The 19942-nt window shown below is 45.2% G+C and overlaps 1 protein-coding gene across 1 annotated transcript in view; it reads left to right on the forward strand.

Annotated features, from left to right (window-relative positions):
* Positions 1-19942, forward strand: part of lrrk1 (leucine-rich repeat kinase 1) — a 207451-nt gene that overhangs the window by 146068 nt on the left and 41441 nt on the right. Inside the window, exons 24-27 of the mRNA XM_078241595.1 lie at positions 1485-1734; positions 11293-11462; positions 14588-14785; positions 18099-18376. Of these exons, the coding sequence (XP_078097721.1) occupies positions 1485-1734; positions 11293-11462; positions 14588-14785; positions 18099-18376 (896 nt within the window). The remainder of the gene's footprint in view (positions 1-1484; positions 1735-11292; positions 11463-14587; positions 14786-18098; positions 18377-19942) is intronic.

The following is a 19942-nucleotide window of genomic DNA, read 5'->3' on the forward strand; positions in this document are numbered from 1 at the left end:
TCCACCTTCAATCCCATCAATTTCCCCAAAACCATTTCTCTACTAATGCTGATTTCCTTCAGCTCCTCACTAAAACATGTTTCTCTCAACACTTCTGGCACATTATTCATGTCTTCCTTTGTGAAGACTGAAGCAAAGTACGAATTTAATTCTTCGGCCATTTCTTCATTCCCCGTTATGAATTCTCCTGTTTCTGACTGTAAGAGGCCTACATTCGTTTTTGTCGATCTTTTTCCCCTTACATCGGCACAACTTGTGGGCCGAAGGGCCTGTTTGGGCTGTAGTTTTTCTATGTTTCTATGTTTACATAGCTATAGAAACTTTTGCAGGCAGCTTTATGTTCTTCGCTAGCTTACTTTCATACTCTATTTTTCCCTTCTTAATCAATCCCTTGGACCTCCTTTGCTGAATTTTAAACTGCTCCCAATTCTCAGGCTTATTGCTTTTTCTTGCCAATTTGTAGTTTCTTCCTTGAATCTGATACTGTCGCTAATTTCGCTTGTAAACCATGGTTTGGCCACAATTCCCTTACCACTCTTGCGCCAAACAGGAATAAACAACTTCTGGAGTTCACCTGTTTATTCTTTAATTGCCTGCCATTGCCTGTCCAATGTCTTTCCTTTCAATAATGTTTCCCAGTTCAACATGGCCAATTCATGCCTCATATCGTCATAGTTACCTTTATTAAGAGTTAGGACCCTGGTCTCAGAATCAACTACACCATTATCCACCTTTAACAAAGAATTTTATCATATTATGGTCACTTGTCCCCAAGGGTTCTCTCTCAACTAGATTGCCAACTAATCCTTTCTCATTGCACAACCCCCAGTCCAAGATGTCCTGTTCCCTTGTTAGTTCCTCAACGTCTTGCTCCAGAAAACCATCCCGTATACACTCCAGAAATTCCTCCTCTATTGTACTGACTAATTTGACTCTCCCAATCTATATGCAGATTAAAGTAGCCCATAATCACAGATGTTCTGACGTTCCCTTGGCTACAGGCCCTGACGTGGAGACACACGCAGAATTTCCAGCACCCGTCAGAGGGCCGAGACCAGCATTCCCATCTCAGATTTCAGCCCCACTCCCCTGTTGGAGGTCCGTGCCTCCTTCCCACTACACTCAATTCCTCTACACCAACCTCCCTCTGCCTACCCTCACCCTTCTGACCTTCCTGCATCCACCCTCTCTCCACCCAACCCCATTTCCTTCCACATTCCTCTTTGAAACCTCCCCAAACTCAGACTCTACAACTCACACTCTGTTTTGCTCCTGAGAGAATGCAACAGATTATCACGTGCCTCAGTTTACCCTGTCACCATTCCATTCTATTCCGATATTTAAATACATTTTAAACAATCACTATGCAGTTATGAGTTTATTCTAATCCTTTGCTATTTTAAAGTATTTTTGTCAGTCTACATTGTTGTTTTCTCACTGTAACTCCCAGACGTTTGGCTATTAACCCTTTGTATCTCCAACAGCTCTGACAGCCACTGAAGCTGATGGAACTCCTCTGGTGGAGCAGTACGTTCCATGCCCTCACTGCACCCCCACAGCCAACGGGGAAACACAAATCCACTCCCAGGATCAGGGCCTGCACTACTTCAGTATGGAAGACTGCTTACTGACTGCCATCAGACACACACACATCAAGTGTCCAAATCACCCAGCAGAACCGGTATCGCTGGAGGAATTGGTTCCTGAACTCTTTATGACTGATTTCCCAGCCCGGTAAGGAGTCTGTGGGAATCTCATAAAGATCGATTGGGATTCAGAAATTTTCATTCTGATGTTGGCTCTGATTTTAAAAAGACAAAACACTTGTATTTTTTCTTGTAACCTCAAAAAACAATTGATTTAAAAAATGTTTTAAATGGGTAAGGGGGGAGAGTGAGGGTCAGACATGGGGGTGGAGGGGGGGGGGAGGTTGGGCAGTGAGGGAAAATTGGTTGTCTTTTAATCAACCTCGCTCTGTCTCTCTCTCACACTCACTCCCACACAATCTCTCTCTTACACTCTTTCATTCTCTCTCTTACACGCTCACTCTTTCTCAAGCTCGCTCGCTCTCACACACACACACACCCTTTCTCACACCCTCACTCTCACACTTGCATTTGCACATTCGCACTCTCTCACAATCATATTCTGTAACACAAGCTTATTCTCTCTCACACACGCACACTCTTGCTCTCTCTCTCTCTCGCCCTCTCATGCACCAATCAGCCTTTACCATCACTCCCAACCCTCCAAAGGCTCATTGATCCACTGGAGCAAGCTGAGAGGGGTGATTGAAAAGCAGCAGTGCTGGTAAGAGATTAATTGAATTGTTTATTTATTTAATTAGTCAGCTAGTGTGTGTAATTTTTTGGCCTTTACTTTAACAGCAGTTTTTCAAGTTTAAAGTGAAAACTAGAAGTGGGCAGCAAAGGAGTCTGGGAAGGGTTTTTATTTTAACTTTAAAAGTCAGTTACCTGGGTGGTTCCCCCTCATTGATCCACTGGAGCAAGCTGAGAGGGGTGATTGAAAAGCAGCAGTGCTGGTAAGAGATTAATTGGATTAATTGAATTGTTTATTTATTTAATTAGTCAGCTAGTGTGTGTAATTTTTTGGCCTTTACTTTAACAGCAGTTTTTCAAGTTTAAAGTGAAAACTAGAAGTGGGCAGCAAAGGAGTCTGGGAAGGGTTTTTATTTTAACTTTAAAAGTCAGTTACCTGGGTGGTTCCCCCTCATTGATCCACTGGAGCAAGCTGAGAGGGGTGATTGAAAAGCAGCAGTGCTGGTAAGAGATTAATTGGATTAATTGAATTGTTTATTTATTTAATTAGTCAGCTAGTGTGTGTAATTTTTTGGCCTTTACTTTAACAGCAGTTTTTCAAGTTTAAAGTGAAAACTAGAAGTGGGCAGCAAAGGAGTCTGGGAAGGGTTTTTATTTTAAGTTTAAAAGTCAGTTACCTGGGTGGTTCCCCCTCATTGATCCACTGGAGCAAGCTGAGAGGGGTGATTGAAAAGCAGCAGTGCTGGTAAGAGATTAATTGGATTAATTGAATTGTTTATTTATTTAATTAGTCAGCTAGTGTGTGTAATTTTTTGGCCTTTACTTTAACAGCAGTTTTTCAAGTTTAAAGTGAAAACTAGAAGTGGGCAGCAAAGGAGTCTGGGAAGGGTTTTTATTTTAAGTTTAAAAGTCAGTTACCTGGGTGGTTCCCCCTCATTGATCCACTGGAGCAAGCTGAGAGGGGTGATTGAAAAGCAGCAGTGCTGGTAAGAGATTAATTGGATTAATTGAATTGTTTATTTATTTAATTAGTCAGCTAGTGTGTGTAATTTTTTGGCCTTTACTTTAACAGCAGTTTTTCAAGTTTAAAGTGAAAACTAGAAGTGGGCAGCAAAGGAGTCTGGGAAGGGTTTTTATTTTAACTTTAAAAGTCAGTTACCTGGGTGGTTCCCCCTCATTGATCCACTGGAGCAAGCTGAGAGGGGTGATTGAAAAGCAGCAGTGCTGGTAAGAGATTAATTGGATTAATTGAATTGTTTATTTATTTAATTAGTCAGCTAGTGTGTGTAATTTTTTGGCCTTTACTTTAACAGCAGTTTTTCAAGTTTAAAGTGAAAACTAGAAGTGGGCAGCAAAGGAGTCTGGGAAGGGTTTTTATTTTAACTTTAAAAGTCAGTTACCTGGGTGGTTCCCCCTCATTGATCCACTGGAGCAAGCTGAGAGGGGTGATTGAAAAGCAGCAGTGCTGGTAAGAGATTAATTGGATTAATTGAATTGTTTATTTATTTAATTAGTCAGCTAGTGTGTGTAATTTTTTGGCCTTTACTTTAACAGCAGTTTTTCAAGTTTAAAGTGAAAACTAGAAGTGGGCAGCAAAGGAGTCTGGGAAGGGTTTTTATTTTAAGTTTAAAAGTCAGTTACCTGGGTGGTTCCCCCTCATTGATCCACTGGAGCAAGCTGAGAGGGGTGATTGAAAAGCAGCAGTGCTGGTAAGAGATTAATTGAATTGTTTATTTATTTAATTAGTCAGCTAGTGTGTGTAATTTTTTGGCCTTTACTTTAACAGCAGTTTTTCAAGTTTAAAGTGAAAACTAGAAGTGGGCAGCAAAGGAGTCTGGGAAGGGTTTTTATTTTAACTTTAAAAGTCAGTTACCTGGGTGGTTCCCCCTCATTGATCCACTGGAGCAAGCTGAGAGGGGTGATTGAAAAGCAGCAGTGCTGGTAAGAGATTAATTGGATTAATTGAATTGTTTATTTATTTAATTAGTCAGCTAGTGTGTGTAATTTTTTGGCCTTTACTTTAACAGCAGTTTTTCAAGTTTAAAGTGAAAACTAGAAGTGGGCAGCAAAGGAGTCTGGGAAGGGTTTTTATTTTAACTTTAAAAGTCAGTTACCTGGGTGGTTCCCCCTCATTGATCCACTGGAGCAAGCTGAGAGGGGTGATTGAAAAGCAGCAGTGCTGGTAAGAGATTAATTGAATTGTTTATTTATTTAATTAGTCAGCTAGTGTGTGTAATTTTTTGGCCTTTACTTTAACAGCAGTTTTTCAAGTTTAAAGTGAAAACTAGAAGTGGGCAGCAAAGGAGTCTGGGAAGGGTTTTTATTTTAACTTTAAAAGTCAGTTACCTGGGTGGTTCCCCCTCATTGATCCACTGGAGCAAGCTGAGAGGGGTGATTGAAAAGCAGCAGTGCTGGTAAGCGATTAATTGAATTGTTTATTTATTTAATTAGTCAGCTAGTGTGTGTAATTTTTTGGCCTTTACTTTAACAGCAGTTTTTCAAGTTTAAAGTGAAAACTAGAAGTGGGCAGCAAAGGAGTCTGGGAAGGGTTTTTATTTTAACTTTAAAAGTCAGTTACCTGGGTGGTTCCCCCTCATTGATCCACTGGAGCAAGCTGAGAGGGGTGATTGAAAAGCAGCAGTGCTGGTAAGAGATTAATTGGATTAATTGAATTGTTTATTTATTTAATTAGTCAGCTAGTGTGTGTAATTTTTTGGCCTTTACTTTAACAGCAGTTTTTCAAGTTTAAAGTGAAAACTAGAAGTGGGCAGCAAAGGAGTCTGGGAAGGGTTTTTATTTTAACTTTAAAAGTCAGTTACCTGGGTGGTTCCCCCTCATTGATCCACTGGAGCAAGCTGAGAGGGGTGATTGAAAAGCAGCAGTGCTGGTAAGAGATTAATTGAATTGTTTATTTATTTAATTAGTCAGCTAGTGTGTGTAATTTTTTGGCCTTTACTTTAACAGCAGTTTTTCAAGTTTAAAGTGAAAACTAGAAGTGGGCAGCAAAGGAGTCTGGGAAGGGTTTTTATTTTAAGTTTAAAAGTCAGTTACCTGGGTGGTTCCCCCTCATTGATCCACTGGAGCAAGCTGAGAGGGGTGATTGAAAAGCAGCAGTGCTGGTAAGAGATTAATTGAATTGTTTATTTATTTAATTAGTCAGCTAGTGTGTGTAATTTTTTGGCCTTTACTTTAACAGCAGTTTTTCAAGTTTAAAGTGAAAACTAGAAGTGGGCAGCAAAGGAGTCTGGGAAGGGTTTTTATTTTAACTTTAAAAGTCAGTTACCTGGGTGGTTCCCCCTCATTGATCCACTGGAGCAAGCTGAGAGGGGTGATTGAAAAGCAGCAGTGCTGGTAAGAGATTAATTGGATTAATTGAATTGTTTATTTATTTAATTAGTCAGCTAGTGTGTGTAATTTTTTGGCCTTTACTTTAACAGCAGTTTTTCAAGTTTAAAGTGAAAACTAGAAGTGGGCAGCAAAGGAGTCTGGGAAGGGTTTTTATTTTAACTTTAAAAGTCAGTTACCTGGGTGGTTCCCCCTCATTGATCCACTGGAGCAAGCTGAGAGGGGTGATTGAAAAGCAGCAGTGCTGGTAAGAGATTAATTGAATTGTTTATTTATTTAATTAGTCAGCTAGTGTGTGTAATTTTTTGGCCTTTACTTTAACAGCAGTTTTTCAAGTTTAAAGTGAAAACTAGAAGTGGGCAGCAAAGGAGTCTGGGAAGGGTTTTTATTTTAACTTTAAAAGTCAGTTACCTGGGTGGTTCCCCCTCATTGATCCACTGGAGCAAGCTGAGAGGGGTGATTGAAAAGCAGCAGTGCTGGTAAGCGATTAATTGAATTGTTTATTTATTTAATTAGTCAGCTAGTGTGTGTAATTTTTTGGCCTTTACTTTAACAGCAGTTTTTCAAGTTTAAAGTGAAAACTAGAAGTGGGCAGCAAAGGAGTCTGGGAAGGGTTTTTATTTTAACTTTAAAAGTCAGTTACCTGGGTGGTTCCCCCTCATTGATCCACTGGAGCAAGCTGAGAGGGGTGATTGAAAAGCAGCAGTGCTGGTAAGAGATTAATTGGATTAATTGAATTGTTTATTTATTTAATTAGTCAGCTAGTGTGTGTAATTTTTTGGCCTTTACTTTAACAGCAGTTTTTCAAGTTTAAAGTGAAAACTAGAAGTGGGCAGCAAAGGAGTCTGGGAAGGGTTTTTATTTTAACTTTAAAAGTCAGTTACCTGGGTGGTTCCCCCTCATTGATCCACTGGAGCAAGCTGAGAGGGGTGATTGAAAAGCAGCAGTGCTGGTAAGAGATTAATTGAATTGTTTATTTATTTAATTAGTCAGCTAGTGTGTGTAATTTTTTGGCCTTTACTTTAACAGCAGTTTTTCAAGTTTAAAGTGAAAACTAGAAGTGGGCAGCAAAGGAGTCTGGGAAGGGTTTTTATTTTAACTTTAAAAGTCAGTTACCTGGGTGGTTCCCCCTCAGTAGTAGTTTTTTTTTCTCTCGGGCCCCTAGCCCTATAAATTGGTGCAGAGGAGATACCCGATCCTCTACACTGGTAGAGGATCCCACCCTTCCATCCTCCTCTAACCTAATTATAAGTGTGGGGAAGTTTTTTGTTTTCTTTTTTTCTTGCTGGTAATGGCTTCAGGGATGGCAGTTCAGGCAGTATGCTGCATCTCCTGTGGGATGTATGTGGTGAGGAAATCCAGTAGTGTTTCAGGAGATTTTAGTTGTAAGAAGTGCATTAGATTGCAGCTTCTGGAGGAGCGTGTAAAGGAGCTGGAGGGGGAGGTAGAGGAACTCCGCATAATTCGGGAGGCGGAGGTGGAAGTTGATAGGAGTTATAGAGAAATAGTAACTCCTAGAAATGAGGCTTGGGTCAATGCCAGGAGGAGGGGTAAGAAGCAATCGGGAAGACAATCCCCTGGGGCGGTTCCCCTCCATAATAGGTTTTCGGTGCTGGAGGCTACAGTTGAGGAGGAATCAACTGAGCATAGAGAGCAGATCTCTGGGGGTGAGCCGAGTGAGAAAGCTCAGGTGGTTAGGGGCTGTAAAAGACTGGGCCTTGTGATTGGAGACTCCACAATTAAGGGGACAGATAGGAGGGTCGGAACTAAAGGTAGGGACTCAGGGTTGGTGTGTTGCCTACCAGGGGCTGGGGTCCGGGATGTGTCTGACAGGGTATTCAGGACTCTTAGGGGGGAGGGAGATAAACCACAAGTTATTGTACATGTGGGGACACACGACATAGGGAGGATAGGGGAAGGGGATATTAGGCAGGGATTTATGGAGTTGGGGTGGAAACTAAAGGCCAAGACTGACAGAGTGGTTATCTCTGGACTCTTGCCTGTACCACGGGATAGTTTAGAGAGGAATAGGGAGAGGGAAGGTTTGAATTCATGGCTGAGGGGATGGTGCAGGAGGGAGGGGTTCAGGTACTTAAGCAATTGGGGCTCGTACTGGGGAAGGTGTGACCTCTATGAGAAGGATGGTCTACACCTTAATCAGAAGGGGACCAATATCCTGGGGGGTAAATTTGCTAAGGCCATGCAGGGAGGTTTAAACTGATTCGGGGGGGGGGAGGGATCCTGAGTAGTGGGGCTGAAAGTGAGGGATGCATGGATGGGGACTGCAATGCACGGCATTGCAGAGGTGGGGTGGAGCAGGGTTTGAAATGTGTATACTTCAATGCCAGGAGTATTCGCAATAAAGTGGGTGAACTTGCAGCGTGGATCAGTACCTGGGACTTCGATGTTGTGGCTATTTCAGAGACATGGATAGAGCAGGGGCAGGAATGGATGCTCCAGGTCCCGGGGTTCAAATGTTTTAGTCGAAGTAGGGAAGGAGGTAGAAGAGGGGGAGGGGTAGCATTATTGGTCAGAGATTGTATCACAGTGTCAGAGAGGAGGTTTGATGAGGACTTATCTGTTGAGGTAGTATGGGCGGAGATTAGAAATAGGAGAGGAGAGGTCACCCTGTTGGGAGTCTTTTATAGACCTCCTAAAAGTTCTAGAGAGGTTGAGGAAAGGATTGCGGAGTCAATCCTGCTTAGGAGTGAAAGTAATAGGGCAATTGTTATGGGGGATTTTAACTTGACTAATATTGACTGGAATTGTTATAGCTCTAGCTCGTTAGAGGGGTCAGTTTTTGTTCAAAGCGTGCAGGAAGGTTTTTTGACTCAGTATGTAGACAGGCCAACTAGAGGTGAGGCTATATTGGATCTGGTGCTGGGAAATGAGCCAGACCAGGTGCTAGACTTGGAAGTTGGTGTGCATTTTGGTGATAGTGACCACAATTCGGTTACGTTCACCTTAGTGATGGAAAGGGATAGGCATGAACCTCGGGCCAGTGGTTTTAGCTGGGGGAAGGGTAATTATGAGGCTATTAGGAGAGAATTAGGAAACATAGGTTGGACTAGGAGATTACAGGGACTGGGAACGTCCGACATGTGGAGTTTTTTCAAGGAGCAGCTACTGCGAGTCTGTGATAGGTATGTCCCTGTCAGGCAAGGAGGAATTGGTAGGGCTAGGGAACCGTGGTGCACCAAAAAAGTTTCTTTGTTGGTTAAAAAGAAAAAGGAAGCTTATGTTCGGATGAGACGTGAGCACTCGGGTAGTGCACTAGAAAGCTTTAGATTGGCTAAGAGGGAGTTGAAGAGCGAGCTTAGAAGGGCTAAAAGGGGACATGAGAAGACTTTGGCGGATAGGGTTAAAGAGAATCCTAAGGCGTTCTATAGGTATGTCAAGAACAGAAGGTTGGTTAGGGCAAGTTTAGGGCCAGTTATAGATGGCAGAGGGAAGTTATGTGTGGAACCGGAGGAGATTGGTGAAGCATTGAACCAATATTTCTCTTCGGTGTTCACGCAAGGGGACATGAATATAGCTGAGGAGGACACTGGGTTGCAGGGGAGTAGAATAGACAGTATTACAGTTGATAAGGAGGATGTGCAGGATATTCTGGAGGGTCTGAAAATAGATAAATCCCCTGGTCCGGATGGGATTTATCCAAGGATTCTCTGGGAGGCAAGAGAAGTGATTGCAGAGCCTCTGGCTCTGATCTTCAGGTCGTCGTTGGCCTCTGGTATAGTACCAGAAGATTGGAGGTTAGCGAATGTTGTCCCATTGTTTAAGAAGGGGAACAGAGACTTCCCCGGGAATTATAGACCGGTGAGTCTCACTTCTGTTGTCGGCAAGATGTTGGAAAAAATTATAAGGGATAGGATTTATAGTTATTTGGAGAGTAATGAATTGATAGGTGATAGTCAGCATGGTTTTGTGGCAGGTAGGTCGTGCCTTACTAACCTTATTGAGTTTTTTGAGAAAGTGACCAAGGAGGTGGATGGGGGCAAGGCAGTGGACGTGGTATATATGGATTTTAGTAAGGCGTTTGATAAGGTTCACCATGGTAGGCTTCTGCAGAAAATGCAGATGTATGGGATTGGGGGTGATCTAGGAAATTGGATCAGGAATTGGCTAGCGGATAGGAAACAGAGGGTGGTGGTTGATAGTAAATATTCATCATGGAGTGCGGTTACAAGTGGTGTACCTCAGGGATCTGTTTTGGGGCCACTGCTGTTTGTAATATTTATTAATGATCTGGATGAGGGTATAGTTGGGTGGATTAGCAAATTTGCTGATGACACCAAAGTCGGTGGTGTGGTAGACAGTGAGGAAGGGTGTCGTAGTTTGCAGGAAGACTTAGACAGGTTGCAAAGTTGGGCCGAGAGGTGGCGGATGGAGTTTAATGCGGAGAAGTGTGAGGTAATTCACTTTGGTAGGAATAACAGATGTGTTGAGTATAGGGCTAACGGGAGGACTTTGAATAGTGTGGAGGAGCAGAGGGATCTAGGTGTATGTGTGCATAGATCCCTGAAAGTTGGGAATCAAGTTGATAAGGTTGTTAAGAAGGCATATGGTGTCTTGGCGTTTATTGGTAGGGGGATTGAATTTAGGAGTCGTAGCGTTATGTTGCAACTGTACACAACTCTGGTGCGGCCGCACTTGGAGTACTGTGTGCAGTTCTGGTCCCCACATTACAGGAAGGATGTGGAGGCTTTGGAGAGGGTGCAGAGGAGGTTTACCAGGATGTTGCCTGGTATGGAGGGGAGATCCTATGAGGAGAGGCTGAGGGATTTGGGATTGTTTTCGCTGGAAAGGCGGCGGCTAAGAGGGGATCTTATTGAAACATATAAGATGATTAGAGGTTTAGATAGGGTGGATAGTGATAGCCTTTTTCCTCTGATGGAGAAATCCAGCACGAGGGGGCATGGCTTTAAATTGAGGGGGGGTAGTTATAGAACCGATGTCAGGGGTAGGTTCTTTACCCAGAGGGTGGTGAGGGATTGGAATGCCCTGCCAGCATCAGTAGTAAATGCGCCTAGTTTGGGGGCGTTTAAGAGATCCGTAGATAGGTTCATGGACGAAAAGAAATTGGTTTAGGTTGGAGGGTCACAGTTTTTTTTTTAACTGGTCGGTGCAACATCGTGGGCCGAAGGGCCTGTTCTGCGCTGTAATGTTCTATGTTCTCTGTTCTATCTCCGCTGGGCCTTTTAGCCAGCATCTCAGTGCCAGGTCCCCACAGTCTCTCTTTCCCCCATGGTACTCACATCTTCTCCTTCCTCTGTGGTTCCCACAGTCTCTCCTTCCTCCATTGCCCCCTCAGACTCTCCTTCCCCCATGTCCCAGCAGCCATTCCTTCACCCTCCCCCAAACCTCTGTTTTTTTCTGCATCGTACTCACTTCTGTTGGTGTTTGCTGCTCCTCCAATCACAGGTCGTTTCTCTCCCATATTTGCTGCTGATAGGCTCACAAACACAGGAGAGTATCAGCCTGTGATTGGAGCAGAGCCCCTTACACAATCACTTACTCACCTGTGATTCTGGGACCACAATCCAGCCGTGGACCCCAGGTTGTGTAAGTCTTGGATAAATAGTTACCTTTCAGTTTGTCTTTGTCTGAATTGTATTTTGAAAACTGAAGCATTATTCCTGGGCTAATGTTTAATGCTGTTATACAGGCTGTTTCTGGAAATGTGCTGTCTAGAACAGAGTGAAGCTACAGACCATATCCTGGGTCAAGGAGGGAGTGGGACGACAGTATACAGGGCAAAATATAACACAATACCCATAGCAGTCAAGAAATTCCACTTCAAAAAGTGCCAACAGCAACCTGATGATTTCAACCCAGGTAAATATCTTGTCACTGAATGTGTTTGTATTTCATATTAGAATATCACTAATATGGACTTTGGGAATGAGTTAAAGCCAGTAATATTAGAGCATTCCTGCAGGAATTAGCTGTACCAGAGGAAAGATTGGGGAATTGTAGACATATTGCCAGGGAAATGCAAGGTTGATGCATTTTGGTAGATTGAACCAGGGCAGGACTTACTCAGTTAACGGTAGGGCGTTGGGGAGAGTTACAGAACAAAGAGATCTCGGGGTACATGTTCATAGCTCCTTGAAAGTGGAGTCACAGGTGGACAGAGTGGTGAAGAAGGTGCGGCCGCACTTGGAGTACTGTGTGCAGTTCTGGTCCCCACATTACAGGAAGGATGTGGAGGCTTTGGAGAGGGTGCAGAGGAGGTTTACCAGGATGTTGCCTGGTATGGAGGGGAGATCCTATGAGGAGAGGCTGAGGGATTTGGGATTGTTTTCGCTGGAAAGGCGGCGGCTAAGAGGGGATCTTATTGAAACATATAAGATGATTAGAGGTTTAGATAGGGTGGATAGTGATAGCCTTTTTCCTCTGATGGAGAAATCCAGCACGAGGGGGCATGGCTTTAAATTGAGGGGGGGTAGTTATAGAACCGATGTCAGGGGTAGGTTCTTTACCCAGAGGGTGGTGAGGGATTGGAATGCCCTGCCAGCATCAGTAGTAAATGCGCCTAGTTTGGGGGCGTTTAAGAGATCCGTAGATAGGTTCATGGACAAAAAGAAATTGGTTTAGGTTGGAGGGTCACAGTTTTTTTTTTTTTAACTGGTCGGTGCAACATCGTGGGCCGAAGGGCCTGTTCTGCGCTGTAATGTTCTATGTTCTATGTTCTATGAAGGCATTTGGCATGCTTGGTTTCATTGGTCAGAACATTGAATACAGGAGTTGGGACGTCTTGTTGAAGTTGTACAAGACATTGGTAAGGCCACACTTGGTTTACTGTGTACAGTTCTGGTCACCCTATTATAGAAAGGATATTATTAAACTAGAAAGAGTGCAGAAAAGATTTACTAGGATGCTACCAGGACTTCCTGGTTTGATTTATAAGGAGAGGCTCGATAGACTGGGACTTTTTTCTCTGGAATGTAGGAGGCTGAGGGGTGACCTTATAGAGGTCTATAAAATTAATGAGGGGCACAGATCAGCTTGATAGTCAATATCTTTTCCCAAAGGTAGGGTAGTCCAAAACTAGAGGGCATAGGTTTCAGGTGAGAGGGGAGAGATACAAAAGTGTCCAGAGGGGCAATTTTTTCACACAGAGGGTGGTGAGTGTCTGGAACAAGCTGCCAGAGGTAGTAGTAGAGGCGGGTACAATTTTGTCTTTTAAAAAGCATTTAGACAGTTACATGGGTACGATGGGTATAGAGGGATATGGGCCAAATGTGGGCAATTGGGATTAGCTTAGGGGTTTTTAAAAAAAAGGGCGGCATGGACAAGTTGGGCCGAAGGGCCTCTTTCCATGCTGTAAACCTCTGACTCTATGAATCCTATTTGCATGTCTGTCAGAACTCTCCTGATCCCTGGCATTCCCTTGTTTAGCATTTTTACTCTGGTCATTGTGTGAATGTTTACAGATATTAGACACTTCCACATTGAATCTGTGAGAGGGCTGAGTGATGGAAACTGCTCAGAACCCCAGCTTCAGCTCTTCACCCTATTGTTGGAGATCCCAGCTGTACCATTGACATTGCTTATGGTTAGTTAGAGGAGACATCATTTTATAACATGCAGCATCATAATGCTTAACGTTTTATTAAAGGTCATCAGTAGTTGTGATGTTTAGCATTTGGGGATATTAACTTGTCTGTTAACAGTATAACGAATGATTCATGTGAATATACCGTGAGAGATGTTTAATAATAAGAGTTAGTAATGGAAGGTTGGGAATGGTGAAACCGAGCACTGAGAGATGTAGAATATGAAAGGTTTGGCAGTGTGGGAAGGTTTTTAAGACATTGTGAAGCCCTCGACTCGGGCAGCGTTTGTTGCCGGTCTCTAATTGTCTTTGACAAGTTGGTGATGAGCCGCCATTTTGAGCTGTGGTGTCGGCACAGTCAAGTTTAAGAAAAGCCAAAGCCCTGGAAATATTCTTCAGTCGGAATTCTCCGATCATGTTCACTCCGCCACCGCTGCCAATGAAAACGGGGAATTTGGCGCTCAGGCAAAACTCCATTCATGGCAGAGGGAGAGGAGAATCCCAGCCGTGGGCACAGCCGGAGAATTAAAGTCTTAGGGCCTGATATTACCATCAAGTTGCACACGTTTTCGGGCGCAGAAACTTGGTAAAGTCGGGCATGAGGCGAGTAGCGCAATCCACGCCCAGGTCAGATTGATCTCTGGTGGGGGGGAGGGAGGCGGTTCAGATTGTTCTCTGGTGGGGGGGAGGGAGGCGGTTCAGATTGTTCTCTGGTGGGGGGGAGGGAGGCGGTTCAGATTGTTCTCTGGTGGGGGGGAGGGAGGCGGTTCAGATTGTTCTCTGGTGGTGGGGGGGAGGGAGGAGGTGGGTCAGATCGTTCTCTGGTGAGGGGGAGGGAGGCGGTTCAGATTGTTCTCTGGTTGCGGGGGGAGGGAGGAGGTGGGTCAGATCGTTCTCTGGTCGGGGGGGGGAGGCAGGTCAGATGGATCTTTGGGGGTGGAGGGAGGCGGCTCAGATGGCTCTCTGATGGGAGGGGGGTTCACTGCCACTTTGCGTGTGATCGGTGGGGGAGGCAGGGGGCCGTGATTGGTCTGGGTAGTGGGGCGATAAGGGAGTCAGTAATGTTGCGGGGGCCAGGGGGGTGGCATTATGCAGCCTGGGAGCGATGTGGCATTTTTCAATTTTTGTTTACTGCGCATACACAATTGAAGGCTCCGATCGGAGCGGCAGGATTTCGGGCACGAAAAGCCCCGCCTACCGGCTTCTGCGGCACAATTCAGATTCGCGGCTATTTTTTCAGGCAGAGTGTGTATGGGGGCACCAGAGAACAGGTTTACAAGTCGGATCTGGAACACTCCCAGATTCAGCACTTAGAATCAAAATGATAAAATTGGCCCCTTAATCGCTGTTCTCAACTTTTAACATAATTGTCGAGAGTTATCTTTTTAATCTTCCATTTCAGACTCGATGTTCAGGCACCTGGAAGCCATGGAGGCATTGCGGAATTTCTCGGAGTTCCGTCAGGAGACCAGCATGCTTCACTCCATGCAGCACCCGTGCATTGTGTCACTGGTTGGCATCAGTATTCACCCACTTTGCTTTGCCTTGGAGCTAGCTCCAATGGGCAGTCTCAATACTGTGCTGACTGAATACTCAAAAGGTTAGAGTAAAAAATACTTTGGCATACAGTGAATAACATATAGGACATAATGGAGAATCAGAAACTGTGGGGATTTATTTGTCCTTTGGAGGGCAACACAGCAGAGTAAGGGTTACTTGGTTTGGGGGAACCATTTGGGACTCAGAGTGGGTATTGACCCCTGGGGGTGGAGTCCTCCCTGAGGCAGTAGACATGTAGGGACCAAGGTGTTGCCATGTGGTTGCTGTACAATTCTTCTTATTAATAAATGCTTTTGTGTTTCTAATGAAGTCTGTGGAAGTGCACCATTACAGAAGCTATTGGGAAAGCGAGGTAAAATGTGAAGCGACTTAGGAGTAAATACTAAATCTAAAGCAGCCTTGTTCGAATGGAAAATTAGAAGTGGATTTTAAGCAGGATATGTTGTGGGCCTGCGAGATCCCATTATTGAATAATAAAGGTTCATGATTTAATTTCTATCACAATGGTACTTGGGACTACGATGTTGTGGCCATTACAGAGACATGGGTAGAACAAGGACAGGAATGGTTGTTGGACGTTCCGGGGTATAGATGTTTCACTAAGTGTAGGGAAGCTGGTAAAAGAGGTGGAGGAGTAGCATTGTTATTCAAGGATAGTTTAACGGCTGCGGAAAGGCACTTCGAGGGGGATCTGCATACTGAGGTAATATAGGCTGAGGTTAGAAATAGGAAAGGAGCGGTCACGTTGTTAGGAGTTTACTATAGGCCCCCAAATAGTAATAGAGATGTGGAGGAAGAAATTGCTAAGCAGATTATGGATGGGCGTGGGGGTCACAGGGTAGTTGTCATGGGGGACTTTAACTTCCCAAATATTGATTGGAACCTTTGTAGGTCGAATAGTTCGGGTGGGGCAGTTTTTGTGCAGTGTGTGCAGGAGGGTTTCCTGACACAATATGTGGATAGGCCGACAAGAGGTGGGGCCACATTTGGATTTGGTACTGGGAAATGAACCGGGCCAAGTGTTAGATTTGGTTGTGGGAGAGCACTTTGGAGATAGTGACCACAATTCGGTGTCTTTTGTTATTGCAATGGAGAGGGATAGGGCCGTACGGCAGGGCAAGGTTTATAATTGGGGGAGAGGTAATTATGATGCGATTAGGCAAGAATTAGGGGGCATAAGATGGGAACAGAAACTGTCAGGGAAAGGCACTAATGAAAAGTGGAACTTTTTCAAGGAACAAATACTGTGTGTCCTTGATAGGTATGTCCCTGTCAGGCAGGGAGGAAATGGCCGAGTGAGGGAACCATGGTTCACAAAAGAGGTGGAATGTCTTGTGAAAAGGAAGAGGGAAGCTTATGTAGGGATGAGGAAACAAGGTTCAGATGGCTCGATTGAGGGTTACAAGTTAGCAAGGAATGAGCTGAAAAAGGGGCTTAGGAGAGCTAGGAGGGGGGATGAGAAGTCCTTGGCGGGTCAGATCAAGGAAAACCCCAAGGCTTTTTACTCTTATGTGAGGAATAAAAGAATGACCAGGGTGAGGTTAGGGCCGGTCAAGGACAGTAGTGGGAACTTGTGTATGGAGTCAGTAGAGATAGGCAAGGTGATGAATGAATATTTTTCTTCAGTGTTCACCAAGGAGAGGGGCCATGTTTTTGAGGAAGAGAAGGTGTTACAGGCTAATAGGCTGGAGGAAGTAGATTTTCAGAGGGAGGATGTCCTGGCAGTTTTGAATAAACTGAAGGTCGATAAGTCCCCTGGGCCTGATGAAATATATCCTAGGATTCTTTGGGAGGCAAGGGATGAGATTGCAGAGCCTTTGGCTTTGATCTTTGGGTCCTCACTGTCCACGGGGATGGTGCCAGAGGACTGGAGAGTGGCAAATGTTGTTCCTCGGTTTAAGAAAGGGAATAGAAATGACCCTGATAATTATAGGCCGGTTAGTCTTACTTCGGTGGTTGGTAAGTTGATGGGAAAGGTCCTTAGGGATGGGATTTACGACCATTTAGAAAGATGCGGATTAATCCGCGATAGTCAGCACGGATTCGTGAAGGGCAAGTCGTGCCTCACAAATTTGATAGAATTTTTTGAGGAGGTAACTAAGTGTGTTGATGAAGGTAGGGCAGTTGATGTCATATACATGGATTTTAGTAAGGCGTTTGATAAGGTCCCCCATGGTCGGCTTATGATGAAAGTGAGGAGGTGTGGGATAGAGGGAAAGTTTTCCAATTGGATAAGTAACTGGCTATCTGATTGAAGACAGAGGGTGGTGGTGGATGGAAAATTTTCAGACTGGAGGCAGGTTGCTAGCGGAGTGCCGCAGGGATCAGTGCTTGGTCCTCTGTTTGTGATTTTTATTAATGACCTAGAGGAGGGAGCTGAAGGGTGGATCAGTAAATTTGCTGATGACACCAAGATTGGTGGAGTAGTGAATGAGGTGGAGGGCTGTTGTAGACTGCAAAGAGACATAGATAGGATGCAAAGCTGGGCTGAAAAATGGCAGATGGAGTTTAACCCTGATAAATGTGAGATGATTCATTTTGGTAGGACAAATTTAAAGGTGGATTACAGGGTCAAAGGTAGGGTTCTGAAGACTGTGGAAGAACAGAGAGATCTTGGGGTCCATATCCACAGATCTCTGAAGGTTGCCAGTCAAGTAGATAGAGCTGTGAAGAAGGCCTATAGTGTGTTAGCTTTTATTAACAGGGGGTTGGAGTTTAAGAGCCGTGGGGTTATGCTGCAACTGTACAGGACCTTGGTGAGACCACATTTGGAATATTGTGTGCAGTTCTGGTCACCTCACTATAAGAAGGATGTGGAAGCGCTGGAAGGAGTGCAAAGGAGCTTTACCAGGATGCTGCCTGGTTTGAAGGGTAGGTCTTATGAGGAAAGGTTGAGGGAGCTAGGGCTGTTCTCTCTGGAGCGGAGGAGGTTGAGAGGAGACTTAATAGAGGTTTATAAAATGATGAAGGGGATAGATAGAGTGAACGTTCAAAGACTATTTCCTCGGGTGGATGGAGCTATTACAAGGGGGCATAACTATAGGGTTCATGGTGGGAGATATAGGAAGGATATCAGAGGTAGATTCTTTACTCCGAGAGTGGTTGGGGTGTGGAATGGACTGCCTGCAGTGATAGTGGAGTCAGACACTTTAGGAACATTTAAGCGGTTATTGGATAGGCACATGGAGCACACCAGGATGATAGGGAGTGGGATAGCTTGATCTTGGTTTTAGATGAAGTTCGGCACAACATCGTGGGCCGAAGGGCCTGTTCTGTGCTGTACTGTTCTATGTAATGTGAAAGAATGGCTATCTGAAATGGACCACAGATTATTCATGTTCTCTTTCAAACAGGCACCTTGTTTATACCCCTGGGACATATGCTAACTCACAGAATTGCCTATCAGATTGCAGTTGGCTTGGCTTACCTGCACAGAAAAAACATCATCTTCTGTGACCTGAAATCCGATAATGTTTTAGTTTGGACTCTGGAACTGACAGATCCAGTGAATGTGAAACTGTCTGATTATGGGATATCTCGACAGTCGTTCCATGAAGGCGCTCTGGGTGTTGAAGGTACTCCGGGATATCAGGCACCTGAAGTCATGCCTGGAATTGTTTATGATGAAAAGGTATGAAGCAGAATTTAGTTGTTCAGAATATTGCACACAGCAGGATTAGTTTCTGACCAGATAGCATTGTGCAATTTCGACATCAAACTCCGCTCTGCTCCTCACAGCTGTGTCATGGTGGTTGAATTCTTTATTTCATTCTGATGTTGCATTTGTCCGTACACACTCATTCTCTGTGATTAATATCCCAGCTCCATACCATTCACTTTATTCAAATCAGGTTTCTGCTGCTGCCACAGTCCCAAAGAACTCTGACCCAAGTCCTAGCCGCTGGCATCCTATGAAAAGGCAAGCTGTCAACCCCTGATCCTACTTGACCAGTCTGCAACCTTTGACACAGTTAACCACACCATCTCTCAAACATATCTCCACTACCTCCACTCGATGGGCTGAAGGGCCTTTTCTGCGCTGTGTGACTCTAACTTTATGACTATCCCCCAGTCACATGTATCTGATTCCATTCTTGTCAATTTTCCCCAAGCCAGACATCACCTGTAGTGGCTATTCCTCCACACTGTTACCCCTGTAGTGGCTATTCCTCCACACTGTTACCCCTGTAGTAGCTATTCCTCCACACTGTTACCCCTGTAGTAGCTATTCCTCCACACTGTTACCCCTGTAGTAGCTATTCCTCCACACTGTTACCCCTGTAGTAGCTATTCCTCCACACTGTTACCCCTGAGGTTTCCGAACGTTTTACTCGAGGCTCAGTCCTAGTTCTCATCTCCATGTTGTCCCTCTCACTCAGCTCGCGTTCTGAAAACACAGCAGATGGGATTTTCCACGTTCCCTGCAGCTGTCAGTGGGGTTTCCCATTCTATGCAGCCCCTGCACCGGGGGTTCACTGCCAGCGGGACTGGAAGATCCAGCTGGAGGGAAAGGCCAGTGACTGTATGTACAGTTAGGACAGTTACCTCTCACCCGGCGCCCCCTCACCCGGCGCCACCTCACCCAGCGCCCCCTCACCCGGCGCCACCTCACCCAGCGCCCCCTCACCCGGCGCCACCTCACCCGGCGCCCCCTCACCCAACACCTGGCAAACTGCTTATGTGACATAAGCAATAGATAGACAGAAATATCCTCAGCTTAGATCCCCCATAAATATCAGCTCAGATAAACCTCTGATGGCAGCATTTACTCCGTTTCAATCAACAATCAGCCCTGTGCCTGCATTGGTTAACATCATATATTCCAATCTCGCTAACGTCCTCCCCATCTCTCTAACCCCCTCCCTGCCTCTCTCGCCCCCTCCCTGCCTCTCTCGCCCCCTCCCTGCCTCTCTCGCCCCCTCCCTGCCTCTCTCGCCCCCTCCCTGCCTCTCTCGCCCCCTCCCTGCCTCTCTCGCCCCCTCCCTGCCTCTCTCGCCCCCTCCCTGCCTCTCTCGCCCCCTCCCTGCCTCTCTCGCCCCCTCCCTGCCTCTCTCGCCCCCTCCCTGCCTCTCTCGCCCCCTCCCTGCCTCTCTCGCCCCCTCCCTGCCTCTCTCGCCCCCTCCCTGCCTCTCTCGCCCCCTCCCTGCCTCTCTCGCCCCCTCCCTGCCTCTCTCGCCCCCTCCCTGCCTCTCTCGCC

This window comes from Mustelus asterias, chromosome 24, assembly GCF_964213995.1.
Source record: "Mustelus asterias chromosome 24, sMusAst1.hap1.1, whole genome shotgun sequence".
NCBI classification, from domain to species: Eukaryota; Metazoa; Chordata; class Chondrichthyes; order Carcharhiniformes; family Triakidae; genus Mustelus; species Mustelus asterias.